Below are 25,703 nucleotides of genomic sequence, written 5' to 3'. Positions count from 1 at the left end.
AAGTCGCTCATTATTTGCATAAAGTTAAACATTTCTCAACTTTGTCGAGCGACTGGACACGCCCCATCCAGTCGCTGGAAGTCACCAAGCTTCCATTGAAAACAATGAGATCGCATCGCTCTGCTCCTGCTAGTCACTGCTAGTCTGAATGCAGCGTAAGCATGCATATGACATGCACAGTACTGACCAGGGCCGAGTATTGGGTGATACATAAAAGGCTAAAATTTTATTTAATTTTATATTTTGAATTAGCCGAATAATTGCTTTGCTAATGCTAATCATACTGTAAGCCTCTCACTTTACCTGTTGCCACTTGTGTTTGTCCTCTTGAAAATTAATCGTTAAGCTTAACACATTTGGCAGCATCTTCCTCCAATGCCTTTCTTTTCTTCAACCTGGCTTTTTCAGCCCCTCCCGGCCTCTTCCTCCCACCCATCCACCCTAACGCGTCCCACTGGGAATTCTCCCGGTTCTCCCGATTACCCACCCCGGACCTGGTACTGACTTTTTAAACTGGTTCAAACATATAAAGCTAAACATCTCTAATGACTTGCTGCGTGGAAATTCTCCTACTTTGTTGTTGGCTGTTTGCTGAAACACAAGTTCTTGAAACTCCGCCCTCCTCTGGTAAGCCAGCCGAGAGCAACTGCTCATTTGCATGTAAAGGGACACACAAAACTGAGCATTTGCTCACAAATTTTGCAATTTTAACATGCTTTAATAAATTATCTATGTGGTATTTTGACCTAACACTTCACATACACTTTCTGTGGACAATCTTAGGGTCACAATAGGGGACCTTTAATTAAAGGGTATTGGTTTTAATGACAGGAGTTGGGAAACACTACTTTAACGCAAAAGTGACAGATAGACTTGCCTGGAGGTATGAAAAAACTGTAAATACCCCTGTGATGATGTGATATATTAAAAGGTTGTGGTGTAGCGCACCTCAGAAATCCCCTCACCTCCTTTCAAAATGATGACAAATCGCCCACTTTGGATTTCGCTGTGAGCCGCAGCCCGTGATCTTTCTCTAATCCGCCGTGACGAAATTCGAAATCAAATTAGGGTGCGCTATTAGATAATACTGAGACAAAAAGCTATTACAAACTGTCTGATCTAATCTATAGCTGATAAATAAGGGAAACCCTGACGCTTATCCCACCAAACATGCAGAGCTGTAGATCTCCCATAAGCTGCAAACACAGTCACCTGTAAATACGGATCACAGGAAAAGGAGACTCTGCACATCTCCGAATCATTTGCATAATATTAATGAGTAAGTGTCTGGGTTAGGGGTATTAGATCTCTTTGGTGCTAATGAAGGAGACAAACAGCTTCCTGCAACCCTAATGATGGCAGTCATATAGCCAGAGGCAGCAGCGCTCAATCTCATAGGGCGCTGTGATTGAATCATGTCAATTCCAACTATAGTGAGGTGAACCACATTCATTGACCCCGGCTAGTAATGTTTGACCGGCAATGGCAGCAGTCACTCTAGTCTCCTGTAATGCGTTAAAAAAGAAACAATAAAGAAGAAGGGTACATCAAATGAAGCGCAAAACAACCATTTAGTTCTGCTGTGCACGTAACAGGTGTTTTTCCCTCCTGGACAGAAGAGGTGCAGTCATTAAAAATAAAGCAGCTCATATTTTAGGAGCAGCTGTGATAAACAGACGTGTTTCGGTTGCTATAGAAACCACAAGGTTCGTATGCCCATCATTACGTTCGGCTTTCAAATCAGTCGAAAAGGAATCAAAACCAGACAGGCTGAGAAGACGGCTGAAAAACAATCGACTTTGTTTACCACGGTTAAAGCCGTAGCTTTAAACATGACTTAGTAGCTTTAAATGACTAAGCGATCTACAGTAGGTCAGAATGAGTTGTGATGTGCAATCTTGATCAAACACACTTCTTCCGTTCGCTTAAAACCGCAAACGTGTCCGCATGGGGTAAAAAACTGGTTATTTTCTTGTAGCAGGGGCAGAAACACTAAAAAACACTTTGGCTGTGCTATATACAGCATGTGGTGTCGGGACGCAATGTGCTTTTTCGTCAAGATCAAAGTAGCTCGAATTCTCGTTCTTAACTAACCGCAGAGACCAAACCAACTCGGTGTGTGCTGCACAGAAACTGCGAGAAAACCAATCTTGAATGATAATAAAAGGCCTTGTAAAACGGCATTCAGCCAGAATGGTAATTGTTTCATGATCCACACAAAGGCCATTCTTGTACCGCATTTTTAACAGAGATAAAATTGAAAAGTGATAAACGTGTCAAGATTGACTCATACTCAAAGCATGAATGTAGTATAGACGTAGTAGGCGTTCGGGAGCATAATGAGTCACTGGCCTGTTCATAGACTGTCATACCACCATCTGTTAAGATCTGCGGGGAGTTAATAGATCAATAGAAATCTTCAGACATTAAAAACATTGAAACAGAAGGCCTTTGCTGCAGTAAATCTACAGAAACTGTGTCTTACATTTTTCCTATTGATTCGGTTTTTAGCCTCGCAACACTTGACAGCTTAAAAGGTGCTATGGACAAAAGCAGTGAAGATTATTCAAATTATGAATAAATTCGAGGTACCAATTAATGGTCTGGAAATGAAATAAAATGTGAATGTTGGTGTAACTGGCAAACTGATAAACTAATGCTAGTCAGAGATGAAATGTCTAGACCAGTGGTCTCCAACATGATGCCCGTGGGCACCAAGTTGCCCCCACGGAGTGTGTGAGTTGCCCGCCAAAGCACATTTCATAAATATTACATATTTTTATATTAGCATGGCTTATTTTATGTATGTTAACATTTTAAACAATGATAAAACATAAGTAAAATAAATAAAATCAACAAGAAAACATTTTGAGTAGATTATATCAAAAATTATACCTCCAGATTGATTTATCCATTGTGGTAGCCCCTTGCTCACAAAAAGGTTGGAAACCCAGACGGTAACCATCATGCTGTGAAACTCTACCTGGACTCAATCCCTCAGCAGCAACAAGTACATTATTGCTCATTATTATCAAGTACATTATTATGTGTTTTTAGAGAATGAGGGTTACAATCATAGGCATTATTAAGCAAGAGACAACGTACTTATTCTTAATTGCATTTAACCGGGCAAAGATTTGTGTAGTGCAAAATGAGCCATTAATGTTTCTGGGTTTCATATTCCTGATGTTACAATATGGGTAAAAACATAATACTGGATGAATAATGAATGCATGCCTTTCACTTGAAATACTACGGAGCCCCTAAGGGGACAAGGAGCAAAAATTAAATAAAGTTAAGTTTCGCATGTGCACATGAAACTATCGCGTGCGCACATGAAAGCGAAAGTTTTACGTGCGCACGCGAAACTAAACTTCTGCACATGAAGGTTTCGCGTGAGCACGCAAAAGTTTCAAGCGAGCACATGAAACTAAACTTTAGATTTTTTTTATCCAATGTCACCTTAGGGGCTCGGTAAAATATTGTATATAATACTTTTTTTCTTAATATTATTAAAAGATTTACAATGTTGATTTCTGATATGCCGATAATTTTCAATATCGTAATGCCAATAGGCTAAGCCAGCAAAACTGAGCCAAAACTGTATTTTTTTAGTTTTTAGTCTACCACTTTAAGGTGTAAAGTGTTTTTTTAGCAGAATCTAGCAGTGAGCTTGCGAATTGCAACCAAATTTAATTTCGAAAGCTACAGTAGCTGCCACAGGACAATGTCGTTGTCAAAGAAAACGTAATGACAAAACGCGCTCTATAAAAGAGTTTCTTGTTTAGGGGCTACTGTAAAAACATGACAGCGACTTCCAGATAAGATGAATGTAGATTAAACCAGCTCATTAAAAACAATACAGTTCATTATGTGCGGTCTTTATACAGCACTAATAATATAGTTATGTAGATTATATTGCATTTTGGTCAAGAGATCCTTCTAAAAATTACATATTGCACCTTTAAATACATGCATATTTTTTTTGTGAAAGGTAGGCTACAAAAGCTCCTCAGCCAACAGGAGCCAATGATTGTTTCTTGTTTCATTACCAGTATGATTGTAACAATATCTACGTAAAATCTGATAGCGGATACATATATTTTATTCTATTTTATTTTATAGCGCTTCTTACGAACATGTAAGCTGACGTGCAAAATCATCACGTCTTTATGTCGGCAAATCATATCATTATTTTCTGTATCTGTCCAACGGCGATGTTTAATTTATAAGCCATTATCGGCCGACAATATTAATCCAAAAATTATATTATGCATCCCAATCATAATGTTAATGCAAAATTAAATCTGGGCCCTTATTACATTAAGAGAGGGACCAAGACGATATTATCATCCATTTATGATGGTAATTGTGTCACCACTGTGAAAACAACAGTATGTCCATGAAAAAAATCATTATATTTAGGCATCATCTGTCTAGAGTAGTTGTGACTCTGAAGAATTAATGATGATTCTTTTAAAATCAAAACTTTAACTTGCAGATAAAACTGCTGGTCGGTATGTGATACTGATTTATTGTCCATGTTACCAAAGCCATTTTCACACAGAGATTACGGAAAATACACGGAAAATGCATACAGGATTTTTCCGAGATCGTTTGATTTTTGACCCAAAAACTGCCAATGATTTTTCGGAATCTGTGCGTGCATTCACATGCATACTGTGAAGATCCCAGAAAGACATGTAACATGTTTAAAGTCCTGAACTTCACTCTAAAAATGTCTGAGTTATTTTTGACCCATAATGAGTAAATATTGGACAGAACACAACGCTGGGTTAAAACTGACCCAATGCTGGGTTATTATGCCCCATGGTTGCATAACATCAACCCAACATTGGGTCATTTTTAACCCAGCATGTGTTCTGTCCAATATTTACCCATTATTGGTCAAAAATAACTCAGACATTTGTGTTGGTAGGTTTTTTCCACAGCATTCAAAGTTTGCTGGTGAATGATCTCAGCTTCAGTCCAGTTTGCACAGATTTCTCTTCCTGAATGTTGATCTGCGTTTAAATCCCCTGTTTCAAAGAGCTAAACTATGTTTCTGTAATCTAGCTCCAGAGGTTGCATTTGTAGGCTGCATACGTCATCCTACAGTCTTATTTCAGAATATTAATTTTTCAATTTTTCTTAGTTCAGTCATAAATTATTGTAATACTTGCGAATGTAATGCTCAGTTTACTTAAAGGCGGGGTGCACAATGTTTGAAAAACACTTTGTAAAAGGGAGTCGGGCAGAGTACCAAAACACACTTGTAGCCAATCAGCAATAAGAGGCGTGTCTACTAACCAACATCATAGAGACAGAGCGCAGTTTTGCTAATAAAACCACGCCCACCAGGGGGAAAACAATCCAACCGTCTCCATTGACTTTGTATTGCGAGAGGCCGCCTCCTTGTCATTTCTGGCTTATAACAAAAAACTGAATAAAGCATAAAAGCTGCTGTGTGACAATATGTACAGCTAACAAGCCAAAAAACACAGAAATACGTTTTTAAAAGCTGTCAAGCTGTAAAACTCAGCCTTTAAGGAGAAAAAAGTGGATCGACAACTAAGTTTCCCCTAGTGGACACAGTTCTAGTAGTACTATGAAAAATTGCCTGTTTCCACTTTTGTGTCTTTATACGCTCGTTTTTGGGGGTCGACAGCTTATAAAAACTTATTTCTGGGTTTTTTGGCTTATTAGCTGTACATCTTGTCACACAGCAGCTTTTATGCTTTATTCTGTTTTTTGTTATAAGCCAAAAATGACAAGGAGGCAGCCTCTCGCAATACAAAGTCAATGGAGACGATGGATTGTTTTCCCCCCAATGGGCGTGAATTTCAGGTTATGACGCGCTGCATTCTGTCTCTATTGCTTTGGTTGCATATGTGTGGAGGCGGGTCTGTCAAAAAAAGGTCCAGATTCTATTGGGGTAGGGGCGTGTTTGTTTACCGGTATGTGATTTCAAATGTCAACATTGGCTTTCAGAGATCATGCACCCCGCCTTTAAATAAACCAGGCTCGATGACGTATGCAAACGTCCCAAAACTTCTTGTTGCGATGACACGTGCGTCCTCACTACTAAAATTACTACTTAAATTGTGGCATTTTTTGCCTCTTGTTTACAAAAAATGCTTTCTGTGAATGTTACGGCAATAATCTAGGTCCTCTTTATGGGAGCGATCCCGGAAAATTTACAGGACGTGTTTGTGTTCACAGAAGCCTCTCTGCCAATTGTACAGAAATTTTCTGGGATCAAAGTGTTGTGTGAATGGGGATATAGAGACCCACACGGGCCACACCATTATTGTGTTTTTAGCCATATATCGTAGTGATCTAAATTGATGTGGGGGTTTTATAATATTTGCTTTTAATGCCAGCCTGGGTTGAGGTGCATGGTAATGGGGACACATTTTAAGGTATTCATTGGACAAAATAATTGGGCAAAAAGGCAAACCACGGTGCATTAGGAAATCTGGGTTTTATATACAAAAAATGCATAAAAAACAATTTTATTTGTTATTAATATTTGATGATCCGTCATATGTTCCTGTCATTGTCCTGTCATGTGTATTTTTTGCCAAACTTTCTGAAATTCTTCTCAAAGCTGAACTTCAGTTATACTCCAAACACACGAATGCAACATGCAGACATATTTTTAATGCATCTTTTATAAAATATATAAATAAATGGTTCAAAGCTGGACATTAGTACTGTTTATTCCTCTGATCAGTTTCTTGGATTTTGTGTCCTTTACAACACCAATGTACAAATGGGTTTCTAACGCAGATTGTATTAGGACAGGCTGCATGCTTTTAGGTTATAACCAGAACTTTTATGTTTCGGAGTGCATGCACAGTTTTTGCTTTTACTGTGTGCTTAACCCACCTGTGTATGGTAGTGCCAGAGCGGCGTGCAATTGTCGGTGGGCTTCCTCCAGCACTGGCCGCAGCCGGAGGCTCTCTCCTGGTCCTGAGGGATTGACTCCTCTGCACCTGCCTCAGCACACTGCTTTTCAGATCCAGCAGGGTCGACATGCTCACTCACGACCTGCAGCAGAGACAAAAAAAAAACTGCATCATATCCACGGCAGAAGAAGGTGAAACGATTAGGGCCACACGAGGGAGCGCCCAGGAGAGAAGAGAGCAAAGAAAAAAGGTCGTGCTTGAAACGGGTGTGATGAATAATTACAGACATCATGCCTCCCTCTCATAATTCAGTTATAAACACACTTGCAAAGGGCGCATGCCGTTTCTGTCCAGCGCATGTGTCAGGCACATTTGTCTTCGGCCGCCCGCAGCAAGCGACCATTGGCTTGAGGAGCGAATCCTGCCACTACTCTAAATATCAAAACGCTGCAAATTTTTCACCTGACAACTCAAGTGTGGCGTGGATGGACGCCGCAAGTTCTTGATTACGATTGACTGGAATCATGGGATTATGCTCTGTGCTTTTAACCTAGGGAGCCGTGAACAACAGCCACTTCATTTTGAATTAGAAGTGAGCGTGACTCACTAGCGTGCCAAATGCAGTCACATCTAAGGGAAAGACAACTTGACTCTGTGGAGAAAAAGAAAGAATGTGAGAAAATAGATCACAAAAGAATGAATCTGACAGAACAAGCGGTAGAAAATAATCTTTATTGAGATGTCACGTGGAGATGTACAAACACTTCTGTCATCTCATGACAGTAAATGTCCTCTTTTGTCAATTCTTTAAATGTTATGGGGAGGAGTTTTGAAGCTTGGCGTTGTTTCGGTTGTCTATGGATCAAAAATACAATTATGGCTCTATGTTTTAGTTCTAGTATGATCTCGCATGATTCTGGGGATTTAGCTTTGCGCTGTCACAATGAAATGACAGTTTTAAGAGCAAGTGCATCAATTACTGCTACACCATTACAAGAACCAGTTTAAACCGAGCAAGCAATAACCGAGACTAACTATAGACCCAATATTGTCATGCTATAAATAACCCACTTCTTCCATTAATAACCTTGAATTTGGTTACAAGCCAGTTTTTTCCAAATACTTTGCGAGATGTATATTTCATCATGGAAGGAAAGTCAACAGGTGTTTAAGTGTTTGCCTTCATTTCTTTTACTTGTTCTAAGCATAGTGATGCACAGGTCGTCTCATTTGGGGTTTGATTGGATAAATAAATTGCAGAGGCGGCTGGTGACTGCTCATCCGAGGGCAACAAACATGTTGTGACAAACTTCACATTAAGCACCCTCGAAAAAAGAAGTCACCAGCCGCCACTGATAAATTGTCACTTTATTTGCGGGGCTGGTTGAACTATTTTGTTCATTAAAAACAAAATAAAAAAAACATGTATATAGCCTATATTAAATATTTGGGAATATATATTTTCATATTTTATTAGGTTCTGTGATAAGGTTAAAATAGGTTGGCCTACGTAAAATGTAACTTGCGCAGTGTAACTTGATGTCCCCAAACCTTTGGCCTAACGTCACGAAAGCGCCAAGCAGCACCCGGGTGATTCTCACGTAAACTTGGTTTTAAAAATGTCAAGCATGAAAATGTAAAAATTGCTTAAATTTACTTTTTTTCCCACCAGACATTGAAAAACAAAGTCTGGAGTAAATAGGAACATTAATTTAAACACTTTTACTTATCATTTAACACTTTTTGTAACATAATTTAAAAAATTAGTCCTAAATAATCTCATTACCGCAACAGTCAGAAAACATCAACACTGACATATTTTCAAAATGACATGACAAACCTGAAAGAACATAATTTGGAGATTCTGCACATGCATTTAAAATCAAAGTATTATGCTTCTATTAATTAAATTAACATTTAATAAGCATCTGTTGCGGTAATGATAATCAAAATGTCGTGTAAGCATTCTGACAAGACAATATTTCAAATTAACTGTAAAAAAATTATCTTACCTGGTAGCCATCTTGAAGTAACTGGTCCATGTGCTTGGTCACTCAAAATCAAACTTTATTAAAATTCTGTATGTGTGCTTAAACTGTTCTCAAAAAGTGTTGCGGAGGATGAGAACATCAGGCATGGACACATAATTTTCCTAATTTTTCTTCATTATTATTATACATGAATATTCAGTAAATATTTTTTCTGTCATCTAAAGTAGTCTAGAAAAACATCCAATTATTTTTTTTCTAAATATTTTTGTGTTAATTTGATTAAATTACAACATAACACATAACGGTTCAAACACAGCCGGACACATTGCGGTAATGAGAATTGCAGCAGAAAATGAGATAAAATTGACAAATTATAAATTCTTATGTTGAAATCACACATTGTGCAAGGTAGAACACAGTATTGTGTTAATTCTGATGCTTTTTAATATTACTATATTACACATTTTATAGCTAAAATCATTTGTGCCGTGGTGTTTCAATGGTTTCGTGAGAATCACCCACCCACTGCCAGGCCATAACAACAAAACAAATGGAAAAATAAAAGTGAAAGACGGGCTGGGAAATTTGTGAATAGATATTACAAATGCTGCTTCATAAATGTTGAAAATGTTTATATGGGGCAGGTTGTAAAAATAGATACAGTGGTGCGGGGCCGGCAAATATTTCATAAAAGCAAATATTTAAAAAAAAACTGACGCACACATCACTAGTACAAGCATTGTCTATTATAAAACTATAATTAGACATCTATTAGACTTTCACTGAAAGTGTTGTTTTAGCCAAGATTGCTTGCTGGGAAGCCTCCTGCTGGGAAGAAAATCGGAATTTACATTGATTTGTTTTTATAAATGATTCATCTGTGCACGTCATATTTGTTTGTATTCATGTGTCCTTGTAATGTCATAATCAAAAAACGCTAACCTCCAAGCCCCTCAAAACGGGTTGTGGCTAGAAGTGATACAGCTACGGCCAAAATCTTGCTGGATGAGCGCTGTTTTCATCCTTATCCTGCCCCTAAACCCAACATTTCTACTTGGCCGTAGCTCTATCTCTTATAGCCAAAACCCTCAAAACTATTTCTCTTCCTCTTACAAGTTATGGCATGAAGACCAGCCAAAAAAAATTTTCAGAAGCTGTTGCACTCGAATATAAGTCACAATCACAACTTCTGTTTCATGCCGATTCTTAACCACTTTAAACCACTTGAATGATTTAAGATGGGTATTTGGGAGTTTTCAAGAACAAGACTGTTAACCTTCAAGCTTATTGTTGTTATGTTCGTAGCACTAGAGACCCAATAATATGCAGGTCAAAATAATAATAGTTTTGAAATGAATCACGTATCTTACTTTCAAATTCTTTTTATGTACCACAATAGACATATAATAATAAAGCCACAGAGATAGTATATAGTAATGTTGTTTCTGTTTGCGATCTATTGCCTCCAAACAGAAAATAAGGGTTAAAGGGACATTCCACTTTTTTCGAAAATATGCTCATTTTCCAGCTCTCCTAGAGTTAAACATTTGGGGTGCGTTCTCCGATAACGTTATCTCTTAGCGCGATACGAAGACTCAAAAGGTACACCTTAACTACAGGTATACCTTTCCTACGTGTGTTCTCCGAACTATACCTTAGGATGTTGCTTAAGGTAAACCTTCTTAAGTTCGACCTTAGCGGGTGCTGTCCATGGTGGAGGTGCTGAATAGGTTGATATCGATTGCTCGACAATCAATTATTCACTTCATGTAATAGGTTTCGCTGCGTTATGAGATAGCAGTGTTCTTTATTTAAAGAAACATTTTAGAAATAGTTCAAGTTAAATTTATTAGGAATATCTGGTAAAAATATTTCAAATTGCAAACAACTAAATTCAACCTTCTAAATTTTATATCAAACCCGTGCAAAACCCGCAACTTTATTTCCAAACGTATCATGCATAAACTGCTCCATTGCATCCGCCATGCCTTCACTTGAAATTAAAATTTATATTAGGGGTTCCCAATAAGTGCGTTGCAAAGGGGAATAAAGTGGGTCGTGCAGGTACTTGGCTGTGCATTACACTTAAAATATCTAAAAACAAACTGTTGTTGTTCATTAGTTGACGCGTTTATTGTGCTTGGACACTGGATGCGCAAGCAGCGTGGTTACAATGCGGATAAAGCTTAATGAACGCATTTCTGGAGCCTGTCTGTCTACTTCAAATATAACATATAAAAATATATATTATATAATAGCCTTTATAAATATATAGTATGATTGCTTTAGATTTGAGCTTTGATTAGTTTTAATGTGGAAATTTTGTTGACCTTAGGAGACTATACAAGCCGTAATCAAGTGGAGCAGTTTATTTTGAATGTTTATAAAGAATATGGCATGCAGTTGCCTCAAAGTTATAAAACGTCAAAAAACTTCGATGCAAAGTCGAATTAACATTAATAATCATAATTAATTTTTTTTACCCGATTTATTTATGCAACTAAAATACTAAGATTTAACGGATATGAAATGCACAAATTAAATAGTAGGATTCGCTGTATAGCTGCCATAGTTTCACAAACTCCAACACCCAATATATATTTTTTAAATAGATTCTTAAGCCTGTAGCATTTAATAGTTCGCAGCTGACGTCCCTTTGGAAAACATAATAAAAAATCTAACAACCATCAATCCAATGATGTCTAAATATGTGAATGTTTTATTCTTTAAATATAAAAATATTTGCCTAATTAAACACGGAGTGTATAAACTTTTTTGTTTTTGTTTTTTACAAATATTTAGTTATATATGACTGCAATGTAAGCTTTTATGAAAGTGATGGGATGAGTCATGTGGGATAAGGTATAGCTAAGAGTGCTCCAGACCAACCTTACGAACGTATGACTTACAGAAGTGATACGTAACTAAGAACGTTTCGGCAAACACGTATTAGCGATAAGGTACAGCTTAAGGTACAACTTAAGAACGACGTAGCGTTAAGGTAGTTTCGGAGAACGCACCCTTGATTTTTATCGTTTTGGAATCCATTCAGCCGATCTCCAGGTCTGGTGGTACCACTTTTAGCATAGCTTAGCACAATCCATTGAATCTGATTAGACCATTAGCATCACACTAAAAATTATCAAAGAGTTTCTATATTTTTCCTATTTAAAACTTGACTCTTCTGTAGTTACATCTTGTACTAAGACTGGCAGAAAATGAAAAGTTGTGATTTTTTTTAGGCCGATTATGGCTAGAAACTATACTCTCATTCAGGCGTTATAATCAAGGACTTTGCTGCTTTACATGCTGCAGGAGGCGCAATGATATTACACAGCAGCTGAAAATAGCCCCTTTTGCTAGCTAGCAGAGGACTATTTTGGGGCTAGTTCCTAGCCATATGGTTGCTTGTTCACCCGACAGTTTCTTTCATGCTAACACATTGACCCCAGGGGATCTTATAAAAGCTTTTATTTTACACGAAGCCAACCAAAATTGAGCAGGACCAAACATTTTACAGCTGATCGCTGTCAGAAAAGTTCAGCGACGACATCCCAAGTGTAACCCCAGCAATGACAGCTTTGTTGTTATAACCTAAAGATGCTATGTGACAGTTTGTAACAGAAAATAGTGGTTTTCATCTTGTCACTTTCTTGGTATAGAAAACACGTTTTAACCAAAATTAGTCAAAATGGATTTATTGCGTTTTGGAATCAAACTCTTCATGTATTTTTCAATTATTTACCACAGGAATCACTGTTTATATTTTTATAAGTATATATTTAATAGTATAAATATTTTCTGAACCTTATCTTAAATAACTGTATATTATCTTAATTAATTTTATATAAAAACCTGGCACTAAACTAACAAATTTAATTTCTGAAAATGAATTTATAAATGATTATACATTTTCTGCAACCAGGTAGTGTTTCTGTTTTGATTTATTTAGGATTTTTTCAAGTTACAGACTTGACTTGGTTATGTTTAATCTCTGTAAAAATGAATATAAGCCTATAGGGCTATGTGTAACTGCAAGCTACATAATGATATATACTTCATACAATTCTTATACTCCTCCTCTCCCTCCTTATATGGGGTGTTACCATTGAAGCTATCACTTGGCTTGAATAACTCCATAACAGATATTCTCTAGACGAAAAGTCCCGACAAGATTAACTGATCGCATGGTGACAATGATATGATTGACGTGAGGTGCAGAATAGATTAGCAATTAAAATCCGACCACGCATTCAGTTATCCTCGCTGTCACGGAAAGACGCCCCAACTCTCACGCGCTTTGGAAGGATAAAGAAAGCTCTAAAAACGCGTTTTTAATTTCTGAAACCCTCAGTGGGCGGTTCTTGTCAGACGTGAAGTTGATGAAGTTGACAGTTCTTGACAAGAGATTTACGGTTCGGCTGTAATAGAAAATATTTCAACGCGCATTAAAATTAGTGACGCGCGTATCAGGAATACTATTATAACAATCGGGGCTTTACTAAATAGGTCCGGGGCTCAAGCCCTGCTAGTCTAGCTCTAGCGCCAGCACCGCCCATAGATGTAACTACAGAGTCAAGTTTTAAATAGGAAAAATATCGAAACTCTTTGGTTATTTTTGAGCGTGATGCTAATGGTCTAATCAGATTCAATGGATTGTGCTAAGCTATGCTAAAAGTGGTACCACCAGACCCAAAGATCAGCTGAAAGTTTGGCAACCAGGCAAGATTTTAAGAATCTGTAGCTAACGTTGTATACATTTATTTTACATAGTAAAGTTAGCTCAGTGTAGTAGTTGATATGCTTTAGCTATGATTTAAACTAAGGTAATTTAAATGTTATTTATTTTGCTTGTTATCCGAAATAATCTACTCTAGATGGACTATTGTTGTTATTGATTCTTTTAACGGATGTCTACAAGAAATTAAGTTTGGGCCACAAAAGCTGTTTATGTTGTTACCGCTGAAACGGCCTAAATATGCGATAAATGGATTAAACTGGACATGTATAACCTGGTCTAAGTATATTAAAAGATATTAAAGCCCAAGCTCATGTCTATACTGTAGCTGCCCTCAGTGCGAATAACTCTGCTGGACATGGAAACGACGTGTTTGCTTTTCACAACCCCATAATTTGACCAGACATGCATTAAGAGACCTCAAAGTAAAGCAGTTTAGCAGAATCGCAGTGCGAATTCCACCGGTCGCCGTGCTGAGTGACACGCATTGAAAAGCGCTGCGGTGCCTTCACCTGAGCTCTTACCGGTTGCAATTAGCGGCAGGCCGGCGAGCAGCTGTTTCCCAGGTGAACTCATTTCAATTAGGCATCACGCCATCTGAAGTGGATGTCACTCGTTTCAGTCATCAGCTCCCATGAAAGGTGAGAACTGACATGCTAACCAACACAAGGCAACGGCTGCCAAGGGACCACTGGCGTAACTAAGAGTGCAACATCAGCTTCTTTCCGACCGGTGGTCCCCGCTGAGCTGCTCTATCTCTCGCACAGACTCGTGAGTGACACCGTTGCTCAATAGAGAGATGGTAAAAGCTGGCATTCAAAGGCTTCTCCGTTGGGGATGGAAGGGTCTCTATGGTAACGGCGGAGAGAGACAAGCCGCCGGCGCAGGTACACAGAATCCGACAAAAGCTACACAAAGCATGCTCTTGTTTTTGTTACCTCACCTTTTGTCAGTTAAGCTGGAGGTGGTGATCTGGGATTTGGGGTTAGATTTAACTTATTTATCTTTCGATGTTGCTGGATGCCCCATTCCTGAACTCATAAACTTCAAACACTTAGGTTAATAGTGCTCTCGTGACATAAGCAAAATCAGATAGGGAGAACACAATCATATTAGAATTTATTGATTTCCATTTCTCCAATTGTTAAAAAATTGTTTTATTGATTTCATAATGTTCTTTTGAATACATTCCTGCTGTCATGCACATACAGAAGCTGAACCACTCATTTGTAATATAGATTTTCGTTCTCATTCATATAAATGAGTTAACCTCCTGATCTTTGTCAAGTAAAATGAGGCATGGCTGCTGTATAATGCTTTCAACAGCCTGCCACACAAGCCACACTGTAAGTCCTCATTTTTCTGTGCCAAATTCTTCCTGACAAGATATGCCATCCAAAGAAAGAAGTCAACAATGACACATACTTGGTTAGTACGTACTGTATGATGGAGCATGGAATGATGGGATTTTCACCTCTACTGCGGATGAAAATCAGGTCGAAAGGACTTAAAAATCATATTCATGGATGGCGTAATAAAGTTGTATACATGTTATGTTATAATGTTAGCCAAGAGACAACAGAGTTCTGTGCTAAATGCTAGACCTGCACAGATCGACCAGAGTTTTGTGATACTTTAATGTCATGCACCAATTGAAGCTTCGCTTGCAGGCAAACGCACCTATAATTATGTGGCAATAAAAGCAGAAATCAAAAATAATGCCTCACGAAAGACAACAAAGGATGGACATTACACTGGTCAAAATTTCTCTGGATTCAAACATTGTAGGAAATATTTGGGATAATGTATGAACACAAATGGACAATTTCTATAACACATTGCTATAAGTTTTTGGATATTTTTAACGATTTAGCTTTTATGTATTTAGAGGGACGGTATCTGATTTTGAAAAAATGCTAACCCTACTGAAAAATCCAGCTAAGACCAGCATAAGCTGGTAACTGGTTTTAGCTGGTTTAAGGTGGTCCTCCCAGCCTGGCAAAGCTGGTCAAGCTTTTAGTTCACCTGGTCTTCCAGCCTGATCAGCTAAGTCTAGCTAGACCAGCTTAGAAGGTGACCAAAAAACAGCTAGACCAGCTTAAAAAAGTGACCAAAAAAAACAGCTAGATCAGCTTGCTACACCAGCAATACCAGCTAAAACCAAGATGGGAGACCAGATAAAACCAGCTCACCCGCTTATGCTGGTCTTAGCTAGATTTTTCAGTAGGGAACTTTAGCCTACTAGCACTCCATTCAAATCACCATCCAAAGTCACGCCTCCTCCAAAACACATGAACATGCACAAGCACATTCATGTCTCATTCACCAGAGAGAAAACTTTGCAGTACAAAGTGAATAACATTACCAAAATAACAAACATAAACAATAGTTTTAAATCGAATTCAGATAGAGGATGTTTTCAGTTGCGTAGACGTAGTAGTTTGCTTGTAATTTTGAAAACATAAACTATCTGAATCCATCTAAATACAATCATACCATGTACCTACCTTTCCAAAAGAAACACTGCAACAACCCTTTCAGACCCTTTGCCTCGCGCAGCTGTTTCCATCTCGTAGAAAAGCGGTAGTTTCTAATGTTAATTCGGGTTTTTGCACTTTGCTGATCCAGATGTTTTTTGTCGTTGTTCTTTTAAAAGATGTATTTTTAGTATTCCTTTGGTTCAGGTTGTCAATTCAGCAGGAAAGTTTGTTTGCCTCTGTTTACAGAGCACACACGAACACCCTGATAAAGTATGGTGTCTGCGTGAACAGGGTGCACAATGGCATGCAAAACACGCTCACAGATAAGGGGCAAAAATTGCATGTGTCCAATTATTGCATTCGATACAAGTTCATAAGTTGTTGAACCTTTTTTGGTCCTACACCTTTTACAGAGGACATATATTTATACAAATACATTTAAACACTTTAACATAGTGATTGGTATCAGGATGTGCAACCAGGATAACTAAAAATGTTTCTGGATCAAATCACATACCCTGCCTTTTACGGACCTTTTTTGCACTACTCAATCTCCTTCTTTAAGATCACAAACTCTGGACTTTTGTCATTCCTAGGATGTACCAAAATTTTACCAAAGGAGGTATAAAGCTTTTTCCCAGATGGCACATAAAACACTTGGATAGCCTTCTTGAAACTGTTTTGGGTTCAGACACTCTCCCATTTTAAATCTACATTAAAGGGACACTAATACTCATTTTCCAGCTCCCCTGGAGTTAAACATTTGAAAACATTCAAACATTTTGGAAAACATTCAGCTGATCTCCGGGTCTGGTGGAACCACTTTTAGCATAGCTTAGCTTAATCCATCGAATCTGATTAGACCATTAGCATCACGCTTAAAAATTGACAAAAGAGTTTCAATATTTTTCTTTCAGGCGCTGTGTAAAAAAGTGGAGTGTCCCTTTAAAGGCACGTCTCATCAGTCAAGCATGCACATAACGCATTTGCATTCTACGTCTATAGTACAAATGTATAATAATAATCTTTTGCCTAAAATGTTATGAACAGCAGCTATGCTATTGTTTATCTGCTCTTCTACTTCTATCTCGGGATGCCCACACCGAGGTAACTAGTTATTACACAAGCTCCAGTCCAGACCCAGCCTCCCACAGAGATGTCAGATGACACAACATTGGTGCCAGTTCATTTTTCAGACTTCATTTACAGGACATTTTGTGTTTTATGTATATTTCATTTACTTTTATTATTATTTCTTGCTGCATCTCCAGTAAACCTAACCTGCCTGTCTTTGGACTGTAAGAGGAAACAAGAAGACCCATGATGACAAAGGGAGAACATGCAAACTGTGCATTAAAAGACCTCCAAACCTAGCGGAGGCCGGTGACCATCTTGCTGTGAGGCAACAGTGTATTCTACAGCTATGTATATTCAACATTGTGTCTTCTGTTAAGCAGCTTTGCAACTGTGTAAATATGAGAAGCGTTATACAAATTAACATGAATCGAATATTTTAATGCACAAATTTTGTGCCTTCATTGTTAGTGGAGTGTAAAGTCGATTAATTTTGACCTCAGGGGTTCTAGGCACGTAGAAATGAGGTCCTTAGAAAAAGTAACCCATGGTACAAGATCGAAAAACATGAGAATTACTGCACAATTCCTCCATACATGATGTATATGATGAACCCTCTCAAAATACATGGTCACGTGTCATAAATTAGTCACAGTTTACATCTTACCTCACTCTCCCCTACCCACTCTTTCCTATTTATCATGTTGCTCTCAGCAAGCCAATCCAGCAGGTTTTCATTATAATTCCTGATGGCAGGCCCTGTGATTGTCAGAGATACAATCACAGCTCTCTTCTCTTACAATGAAGTCCTTTATGGATGAGCACTATGAGACGGCCCATAACCGTGTCACCAATATTTTATAAATTGGAGAAATGTCAAGTGTCCTTCTCATTATGAAGCTTTGAATGGTGGGCTAAAGGTTGCCTGTAAGAGTGCCATTTCTTTCTCTTCGATAATGAAACGATACACACAAATATTTTAACCTGCCAAGCCGCCACGTAATCCAATCAGTTCTGTCCTATAAAACAAAACGGCTTTATCAGATGTGAGATTCTTTCCCGAAATGTGCCAGCAGCATCAGTTATGTGGGTGTGGAAAAGCCCGAGTCTTTTCCCCTGAGTGAAACCATTCAATAAAGCATGAGGCAACAACCCTTCGGTTTTTAACCTGACTGACAGCACACAGACAGCTGCTCGTGAATGCGGGATGTGGGACGGGGCTCATGTTATGCCAAATCTAAAGGTCTCCCACCCTGAACCGAGTCAAATGGAGGAGGTGCTACAGGGGAAAACCGGAGCACATATCATTATGATCTAGAAGCAGATATGGGCAATAATCCTCCAGGTTCTGATAAAGGTGTAGGGCCGTCAGGGAGATATGCCAGCTTATTTCCCACTAGGCCATTCTCAAACAGCCAATCTGGAGTGATGATCAACATTAACGTCAGGCATAACACAGCAAAGGCGTTTTGCAATCTGGATCGATCGAACGTGAAGCCTTATTGGTGTCTTTGAAAGAAAACTGAATAAGAATAGGGTTATAGTTTTCTCAAGCGGAATTTGAGATGTTTACATGCATAAATGCTCAGTTTGTGATGGAACAAATTGGACTGACGTACAATGACACAGTGCTTTCCTGTGAGCGTGTTGTGTAACACTGAACATTGACAGTAAATTAATATTTTGACAAAATCTAATGAGCTTATTTGCTGTCCGCAGAGAGAGAGAGAGAGAGCTACCTTAAAAGTAGCAACCTGACCATCATGGAGACAGATAAGCTAATGGCGCTGTAAACTGTAGCTACATCCTAAACATGAATATAATGCCACATGTGCAGAGTTGGGTTGCAATTTCCAATCCAAAGGAAATAAGGGTAGTGATGTAAGCCTCCGCTGCTTTCCAAAGGAGAAAAAAACACGAAAAGAGTGGGAATTATGTATCACTTCTTTATATGGGCACTTCCCCCGGAAAACCCTGCCCACCCGTCAATCAGCAGGAGACGCTAGAACTTGCAAACATCACATCACACTACAGCGTTGTTTAATTTTAAAACTCAACAATGGCACGAATGAAGAAGTGTGTTTTTGGATGTAAGGAGAAGAAAGTCAGCCTTATGAAAACAATGGATATAGTTTATTATCCGGGGTAGCAGCGGAGTTTTGCTTGTGTGTTTGATGCACTGGATTTTCCCAACCGGGTCACGAGTTGGACGCGGTAAGTAAGACTTCTGTCTTATGTAGGAAATAGGCGCGTGCATAATATATAAACGACACGAACATGTAGTGAATCAAAAGTTATAAGTGTTGTATAGTGTTGCATGACTCGTACTCGCTCCTCCCGCGGTAGTAACTCCTCCTTCTTCATTATTTTTGGTACGTTATTGTAAAGATTCGGTAAAGCTAATCTTTCTTTTATAAATCTGATTAAACTTAAGACTCTTTGGAGATATAAAGGATGTAATAGTACTCTATAGGTACTCCAGATTAACATCAGAAATGCAGAAACAGTGTGTGTTAGGTGACTACTCTCGCTTCCTCAACTCTCTGATAATCTTCAGGCCTACGGTGAGCTTGGGTTCAAACTGAAAAGGCTGAACGGCAGACTTGTTCATCTCGCTAATCGCTACTGCTGCAATCCATTGACAACCCTTACCCTAACCTTTACACGTCACTACCCAGAATGCATTGAGACGTAAATAACTATGGGGGCCTACGAGTGAACGGATTTTTGTCTTTTTTTTAATAAAAACAAAACCATTTGAAATGTTTTTGTATCACCCTTTTATAGCTGACGCCCACGTTAATCTTAAAAGGCCAACATGACGCACTAGTCCGGGTTCCTTTTAAAAGCAAATTTAGATTACATAAAAACGTAAATATACAATCTGTCACTGTATATATATATATATATATATATATATATATATATATATATATATATATATATATATATATATAAAACGTGATTAGCAGTGTGTAATCTGCTACCCAGTCTCACAAAATAATGAATTTTTAAATTCTTTTTTGTGATACTGTCACGAATTTCTGCGTTTTTTTTGTAATCATATCACATATTTCTGTTTATATGTCACGTACTGGTTACTCAACTGCTTTTTCCTATTTTTAAACCATTGTCGCTTAGGTTTAGGGTTGGATTTGGTGTTTGCTTTAGGATGTCACTTTAAGTATTGGTTTCTACTATTTCTTCAGATATATTTTTTTATATTTTCTACATTTTAAACCAATGTCGCCTGGCATTAGGGTTAGAGTTGGGTTTGGGAAAGGATGTCATTTTATGTAAATCTAACCCTAAACTGAAGCGAAAATGGTAAGAAAATAGGACAAAACAGTTGAGTAACCAATACGTAACAATGACACATAAACAGAAATTCGTGATACGATCACGAAAAAACGCGGAAATTCGTGACAGTGTCACGAAAAAGAATGAAAAAATTACGTGACTATAGGTACGTAATTTCTAGTGCCTGTGCTGGAAAGCATGGTTACAATGCGGATAAAGCTTAATGGACGCATTTCTGGAGCCTGTCTGTCTAAATATAACATATAAAATATTATATAATAGCCTATATAAATATATAGTATGATTGCTGTAGATTTTAGCTTTGATTAGTTTTAATGTGGAAATTTTGTTGATCTTAGGAGACTATACAAGCAGTAATCAAGTGCGCAGTTTATTTTGAATGTTTATAAAGAATATGGCATACAGTTGCCTCAAAGTTATGAAACACTAAAAAACTTTGATGCAAAGTCGAATTAACATTAATAATCATAATTATTTTTTTTTGTAATTTTTCCCGATTTATTTATGCAGCTAAAATACTAGCCAGACTAAGATTTAACGGATATGAAATGCACAAATGAAATAGTAGGATTCGCTGTATAGCTTCCAGTATCACCAACTCCATCACCCAAAATATATATTTTAAATAGTTTCTTAATCCTGTAGCATTTAATAGTTCGCAGCTGATGATGTCCCTTTGGAAAACATAATGAAAAATCTAACAACCATCAATGTAATGATGTCTAATTATTTAATTTAAATGTTTTATTCTTTAAATATAAAAATATTTGCCTAAATAAACACGAAGTGTATTGCAACTTTTTTTACACATATTTAGTCGTATTACATAGACTGCAATGTAAGCTTTTATGAAAGTGATGGCCCCTAGTGGAGTCATGTGGGATAAGGTATAGCTAAGAGTGCTCCAGACCAACCTTACGAACATATGACTTACAGAAGGTATACGTAACTAAGAACGTTTCGGCAAACACGTATTAGCGATAAGGTACAGCTTAAGGTACAACTTAAGAACGACGTAGCGTTAAGGTAGTTTCAGAGAACGCAGCCCAGGCTTTTTACAGGTTCTTAAAGGGGTCCTATTATGAGATTTTTTTAAGATCTTTGGTGTCCCTAGAGTGTGTAAGTGAAGTTTAAGCTCAAAATAGCCCACAGCTAATTTATTATAACATGTTAAAATTGCCACTTTGTAGGTGCGAGCAAAGATGTGCCGTTTCAAGGTGTGTGTCCTTTAAAATGCAAATGAGCTGATAAAAGGCAAACACTGATCACAATGATGGTGGTTTGTTGCAATTGAAACTCAATTGTGCTGTCAAGTACTTTTCTCTCTCTCTCTTTCTCACAGCACTAAATGGCATGGCCGTGGTTGGATGGTGCAGATTAAGGGGCGGTATTATTGTAATTGGCTACCTACCTCACAAAACCATCAAGTTGTTTACATGCTTGCAAAAAATGGCTACCAAAACAAAGTTACTGGGTTGTTCTTTTTCACATTTTCTAGGTTGATAGATGCACTGGGGACCCAATTATATCACTTAAACATGGAAAAAGTCAGATTTTCACACAATGACCACTTTAAAAAAAAAAAAAGAGTGAATTTAGGACAGCACAGATAATGTAATGTAAATGTAGACTGTCCCAAATAGCATCTGCACAGAAGACTCGACTTGAAACTGATGAAACAGATGACATATAACATTTGACGTTTTTTAATAAAATGTTTATTAATAATTAATCCATACAATTAAATTATAATAATGATGAGATCATTTACAATACAATGAAAGTTAATGGTGACATAGAGTTCAGTACGACATTGGGGTAAATAAACGCAACACAATCTCATGGCAATTCGTACATATTTTACAAGGTGGCTAATTCATATTTATTGTATGACCACATTCATACCTTTTTGTACGATTTGCTGTGGCCCCTGTGATGTTGGGGTTTAGAGGTGGGTTTTTAGTATTGTTTTAAAGCAACACTATGTAGTTTTTTTACCTTTTAATAATGTCTCAAATTATTTCAGTGATAGAACAACTTTTAACTGGACAAATTGTACTGTTGCTGCAACCTGAGCAGCCTCCTAGCTGCTACAAGCACACTCTGAAAGTGGCGGTGGAGGGTAGAGCACACAGCCCCGCCCCTCCCCCTGCCTGCAGAAGAGTGTCTGATACCAGGCACTGTTGCGCTTTTCAACCACATGGGGGAGTTGTAAGTCATTTTTACATGGAAACTAAATAGTGTTGCTTTAAATAATAATCATTCGTATTTGGACAATTCACTTCATACAAATTCTTAGTCAACTCATAAAATACGTACAAATTTTCATAAGATCAGGCTGACAAATGACACAATTTTCATTATTAAATAAAAAATAATGCAGTTGTCTGCTAACAACTTTTGTTAGGGATATTTATTATTAATATTATTCAATATATTTAATATTATCAAGATAAATTGTGCTTTGGATTGATGATGTTTTGTATAACATGTGCAATGCATCCGTCTCGAATGATGAAAGTTCATGCATTTGCAGCTTTTGGTTAAAAACAAGCCCTCGTTGAAATCCCAGTGGAATACATGCTAACATCAAATCAACAGCAACTTTCTGAAAATACGTCTTACATCAGGCAGTGAAATTTCACTCTTACTTAAGTGGGCCAGTTGATTATTTAGGAAAATAAGGGGGAAATGATGATAAGCCGTCATGATTTTAGAGAGGTAAGAAAAAGCCAACTGCTGGGTTTCAAGTCAAAGGACTCTTAAACTTAAAAACGCACATTAAAATACAAGAGGTAATGCAATTTTACTTGTTTTTCTATATCTCCAGTGAGGCGTTCACAGCCTACACCTCAAAAAAGAAGTGCTGCTGTCTTTCACCTGTGTCAGGAATCTCTGCGCACACGTCTGCTCAAGCCCCCATTAGGAACAGCACAGATTTGAACTGTCAATCAAACACTAAAGAAAAGTCTGTGCTTTCACATTCAATTAAGCCTGTGGGACCAGCTGTTGTAGGAGAGTTTAATTCTCTATGTGACAAGAAACATTTAATATAGAATTTAATATAAATTTAAGTAATGTAGTTTGTTATAATATGACATTATGTAAGCTTATAGGATGACAGCAATATATCGAAATGTTCTACCTTACTGCATCTTCAAATTTATTTGAACCAGACGCAGATTAAAAGATGCATTTATGTTTTTTTATTTTTATAAACGAACCTCACTTCATCTAACTATGGGTTAAGTTGTGCATTTCATTTTCTAGCCATTTTACAAATAAGATTATTTTGTTGTACTGACAGTAGTTTTTAAATACATATACAGCACTCCATTATCATATATAATTTGTTTCTTGAATCGTCAACCGTGTCTTGTGCTGTTGTCTTGGCAACTAACTCCCTTGCGCATCATTGCGCCATCGCAATTCTTAAGGGTAAAATAAAATATGCGTTAGCATTTAAATACATATTTTACTTTGTAATTTTTAGCATTTCTACATTATTTTCTTTTTCTACTCTCAGGCTGCGCCACAACAACTCCTTGTTTTTGAAGTAAACATAAATGTGAACTTGATAAGAAAATGCGCAACACAATACAGACCAACAAACTTAATGATGTACATTACAAAATGTATGACTTCAACTTTTTTTATTCAGTGCATGATGGATATGTTACAAGATGATATTGTTTTAATGCAAAATATGCTGTCACTGTCAGTTTATGAGTTAAATGCGCTTCTTTGTAAACTGCGCTACTTCAACATCCATAACATCTGATGATGCGACGTACTGTAGCTACAGGTGGCGAACTATTCTAACACATAAACTGTACATAAGCAGTAAAAAGATATGAAATCACATACTTTAAAGGCTAAATCAGTTTTAAACGGTTACTAAAGCCGGTTAAATGATAAAGCTGTGGTAAACCTGCACCATAATGTTTAAAGCAAGACAAAAACAATACTAATTCTTGACTTGTGCACGTGAACGACAAAATAAAGCAAATAACACTTCAGATCAATTTGACAGTAATTCACAACGTGTCATAAATAAATGCATATCACGTACGCAATGCAATAAAACACAGACGGATATAAATGCAGCTCACCTGTGGATCTCTCTCATTCACTGCTGCGCGATGCTCGTGCCAGTGTTTCTGCCCGTCTCACACTTTTCTTCGCCCATGGAAATGAACGCGACTGATTTGGTATACCCCTTTAAGATGGGAGATGTCAACTAAACTATAAACGTTAATTTGTCCTCATAGGATGACAGGAAAACGTTTTAATTTCTCTGAGATGTTTCCCTCTCCCCGCGCGCGCACCGGTATAATCCAAATATGGTCAAGGGAAGTGTAGACTACTTCAGCCTCGAGCTGTTGCTGAGGCGCTGTCAGCTGTTTGAAGACAGAAACGCTTTGCCATGTTGTTTTTTTAGTCTTAAAATTAGGACATATAGCCTACATATAATCAAGAAACATAATTACTTTATTTTATATTCACAATGGGTTTACTATAGTAACAATGTGGTATTTATAGTAAAACTATATTTATAATTACAAATTCGCCATGTTTTCATTGCACGAGAACATATTTGTGGTAATATTAATGATAATCAATATTACCAAAAACGTAGTTTCTACTTTTTAATAGAATCAAGCCATAATAGGTTTTTCCCCCTAAGTAGCCTATACACTAATTGGTCACATAATGCAAAGCAGCTATAAATGTATCTGAATATAAAAAGTGTGAATGTTTGGAGGACAACAAACACAGCATCAGTATTGCCTGCCAAACAGATGAATATCAAAGGCTGAACAGCTCACAGTTTTATAAAGCATAGCGTGATGCTCAATAATTGACTCTCCATTGCTATGGGCTTGCCAGGATTTCATAAATAGGCCAATTTTTGCAGAACCTCCATGAAACCTCTAGACTATTGTTTCGCTGCCATTCCAATGAAAAGAAAACCCAACCGAGGCTTGACATTTATGTAGGTCTCCTCTATTTTGTCCCAATTAGGCAAAACAGTAGGAGGAGGTGCTATCCAGACCGAAGAACTGAGACATTTATTAATATGAGGAAAACAGAACCATGGACCCAAGCTCCCGAACAGTGTGGTGACTCATGCCGTCACACACCGAACGTGTGAGAGCCTTGTGTTCAGACACATACACGCGAGAAT

The 25,703-nt window shown here is 37.6% G+C and overlaps 1 protein-coding gene across 2 annotated transcripts in view; it reads right to left on the bottom strand.

The window, feature by feature from the left end:
* The window catches only part of baiap3 (BAI1 associated protein 3), an 83,123-nt gene that overhangs the window by 54,039 nt on the left and 3,381 nt on the right, over positions 1 to 25,703 (bottom strand). Inside the window, exons 1-2 of one of the 2 annotated variants that reach the window (XM_065255575.2) lie at positions 24,628 to 24,947; positions 6,892 to 7,053 (exon numbers count right to left, since the gene is read on the bottom strand). In XM_065255575.2, the coding sequence (XP_065111647.1) occupies positions 6,892 to 7,040 (149 nt within the window). In that variant the 5' untranslated portion in view covers positions 7,041 to 7,053; positions 24,628 to 24,947. Of the gene's footprint in view, positions 1 to 6,891; positions 7,054 to 24,627; positions 24,948 to 25,703 lie in introns of those variants that run through there. The other variant, XM_065255659.2, reaches the window with a different exon arrangement.

This window comes from Paramisgurnus dabryanus, chromosome 3 (assembly GCF_030506205.2).
Source record: "Paramisgurnus dabryanus chromosome 3, PD_genome_1.1, whole genome shotgun sequence".
Classification (NCBI taxonomy): Eukaryota; Metazoa; Chordata; class Actinopteri; order Cypriniformes; family Cobitidae; genus Paramisgurnus; species Paramisgurnus dabryanus.
The sequence above is the reverse complement of the archived record's forward strand: the minus strand, read 5'-3'. Positions and strand labels throughout refer to the sequence as shown.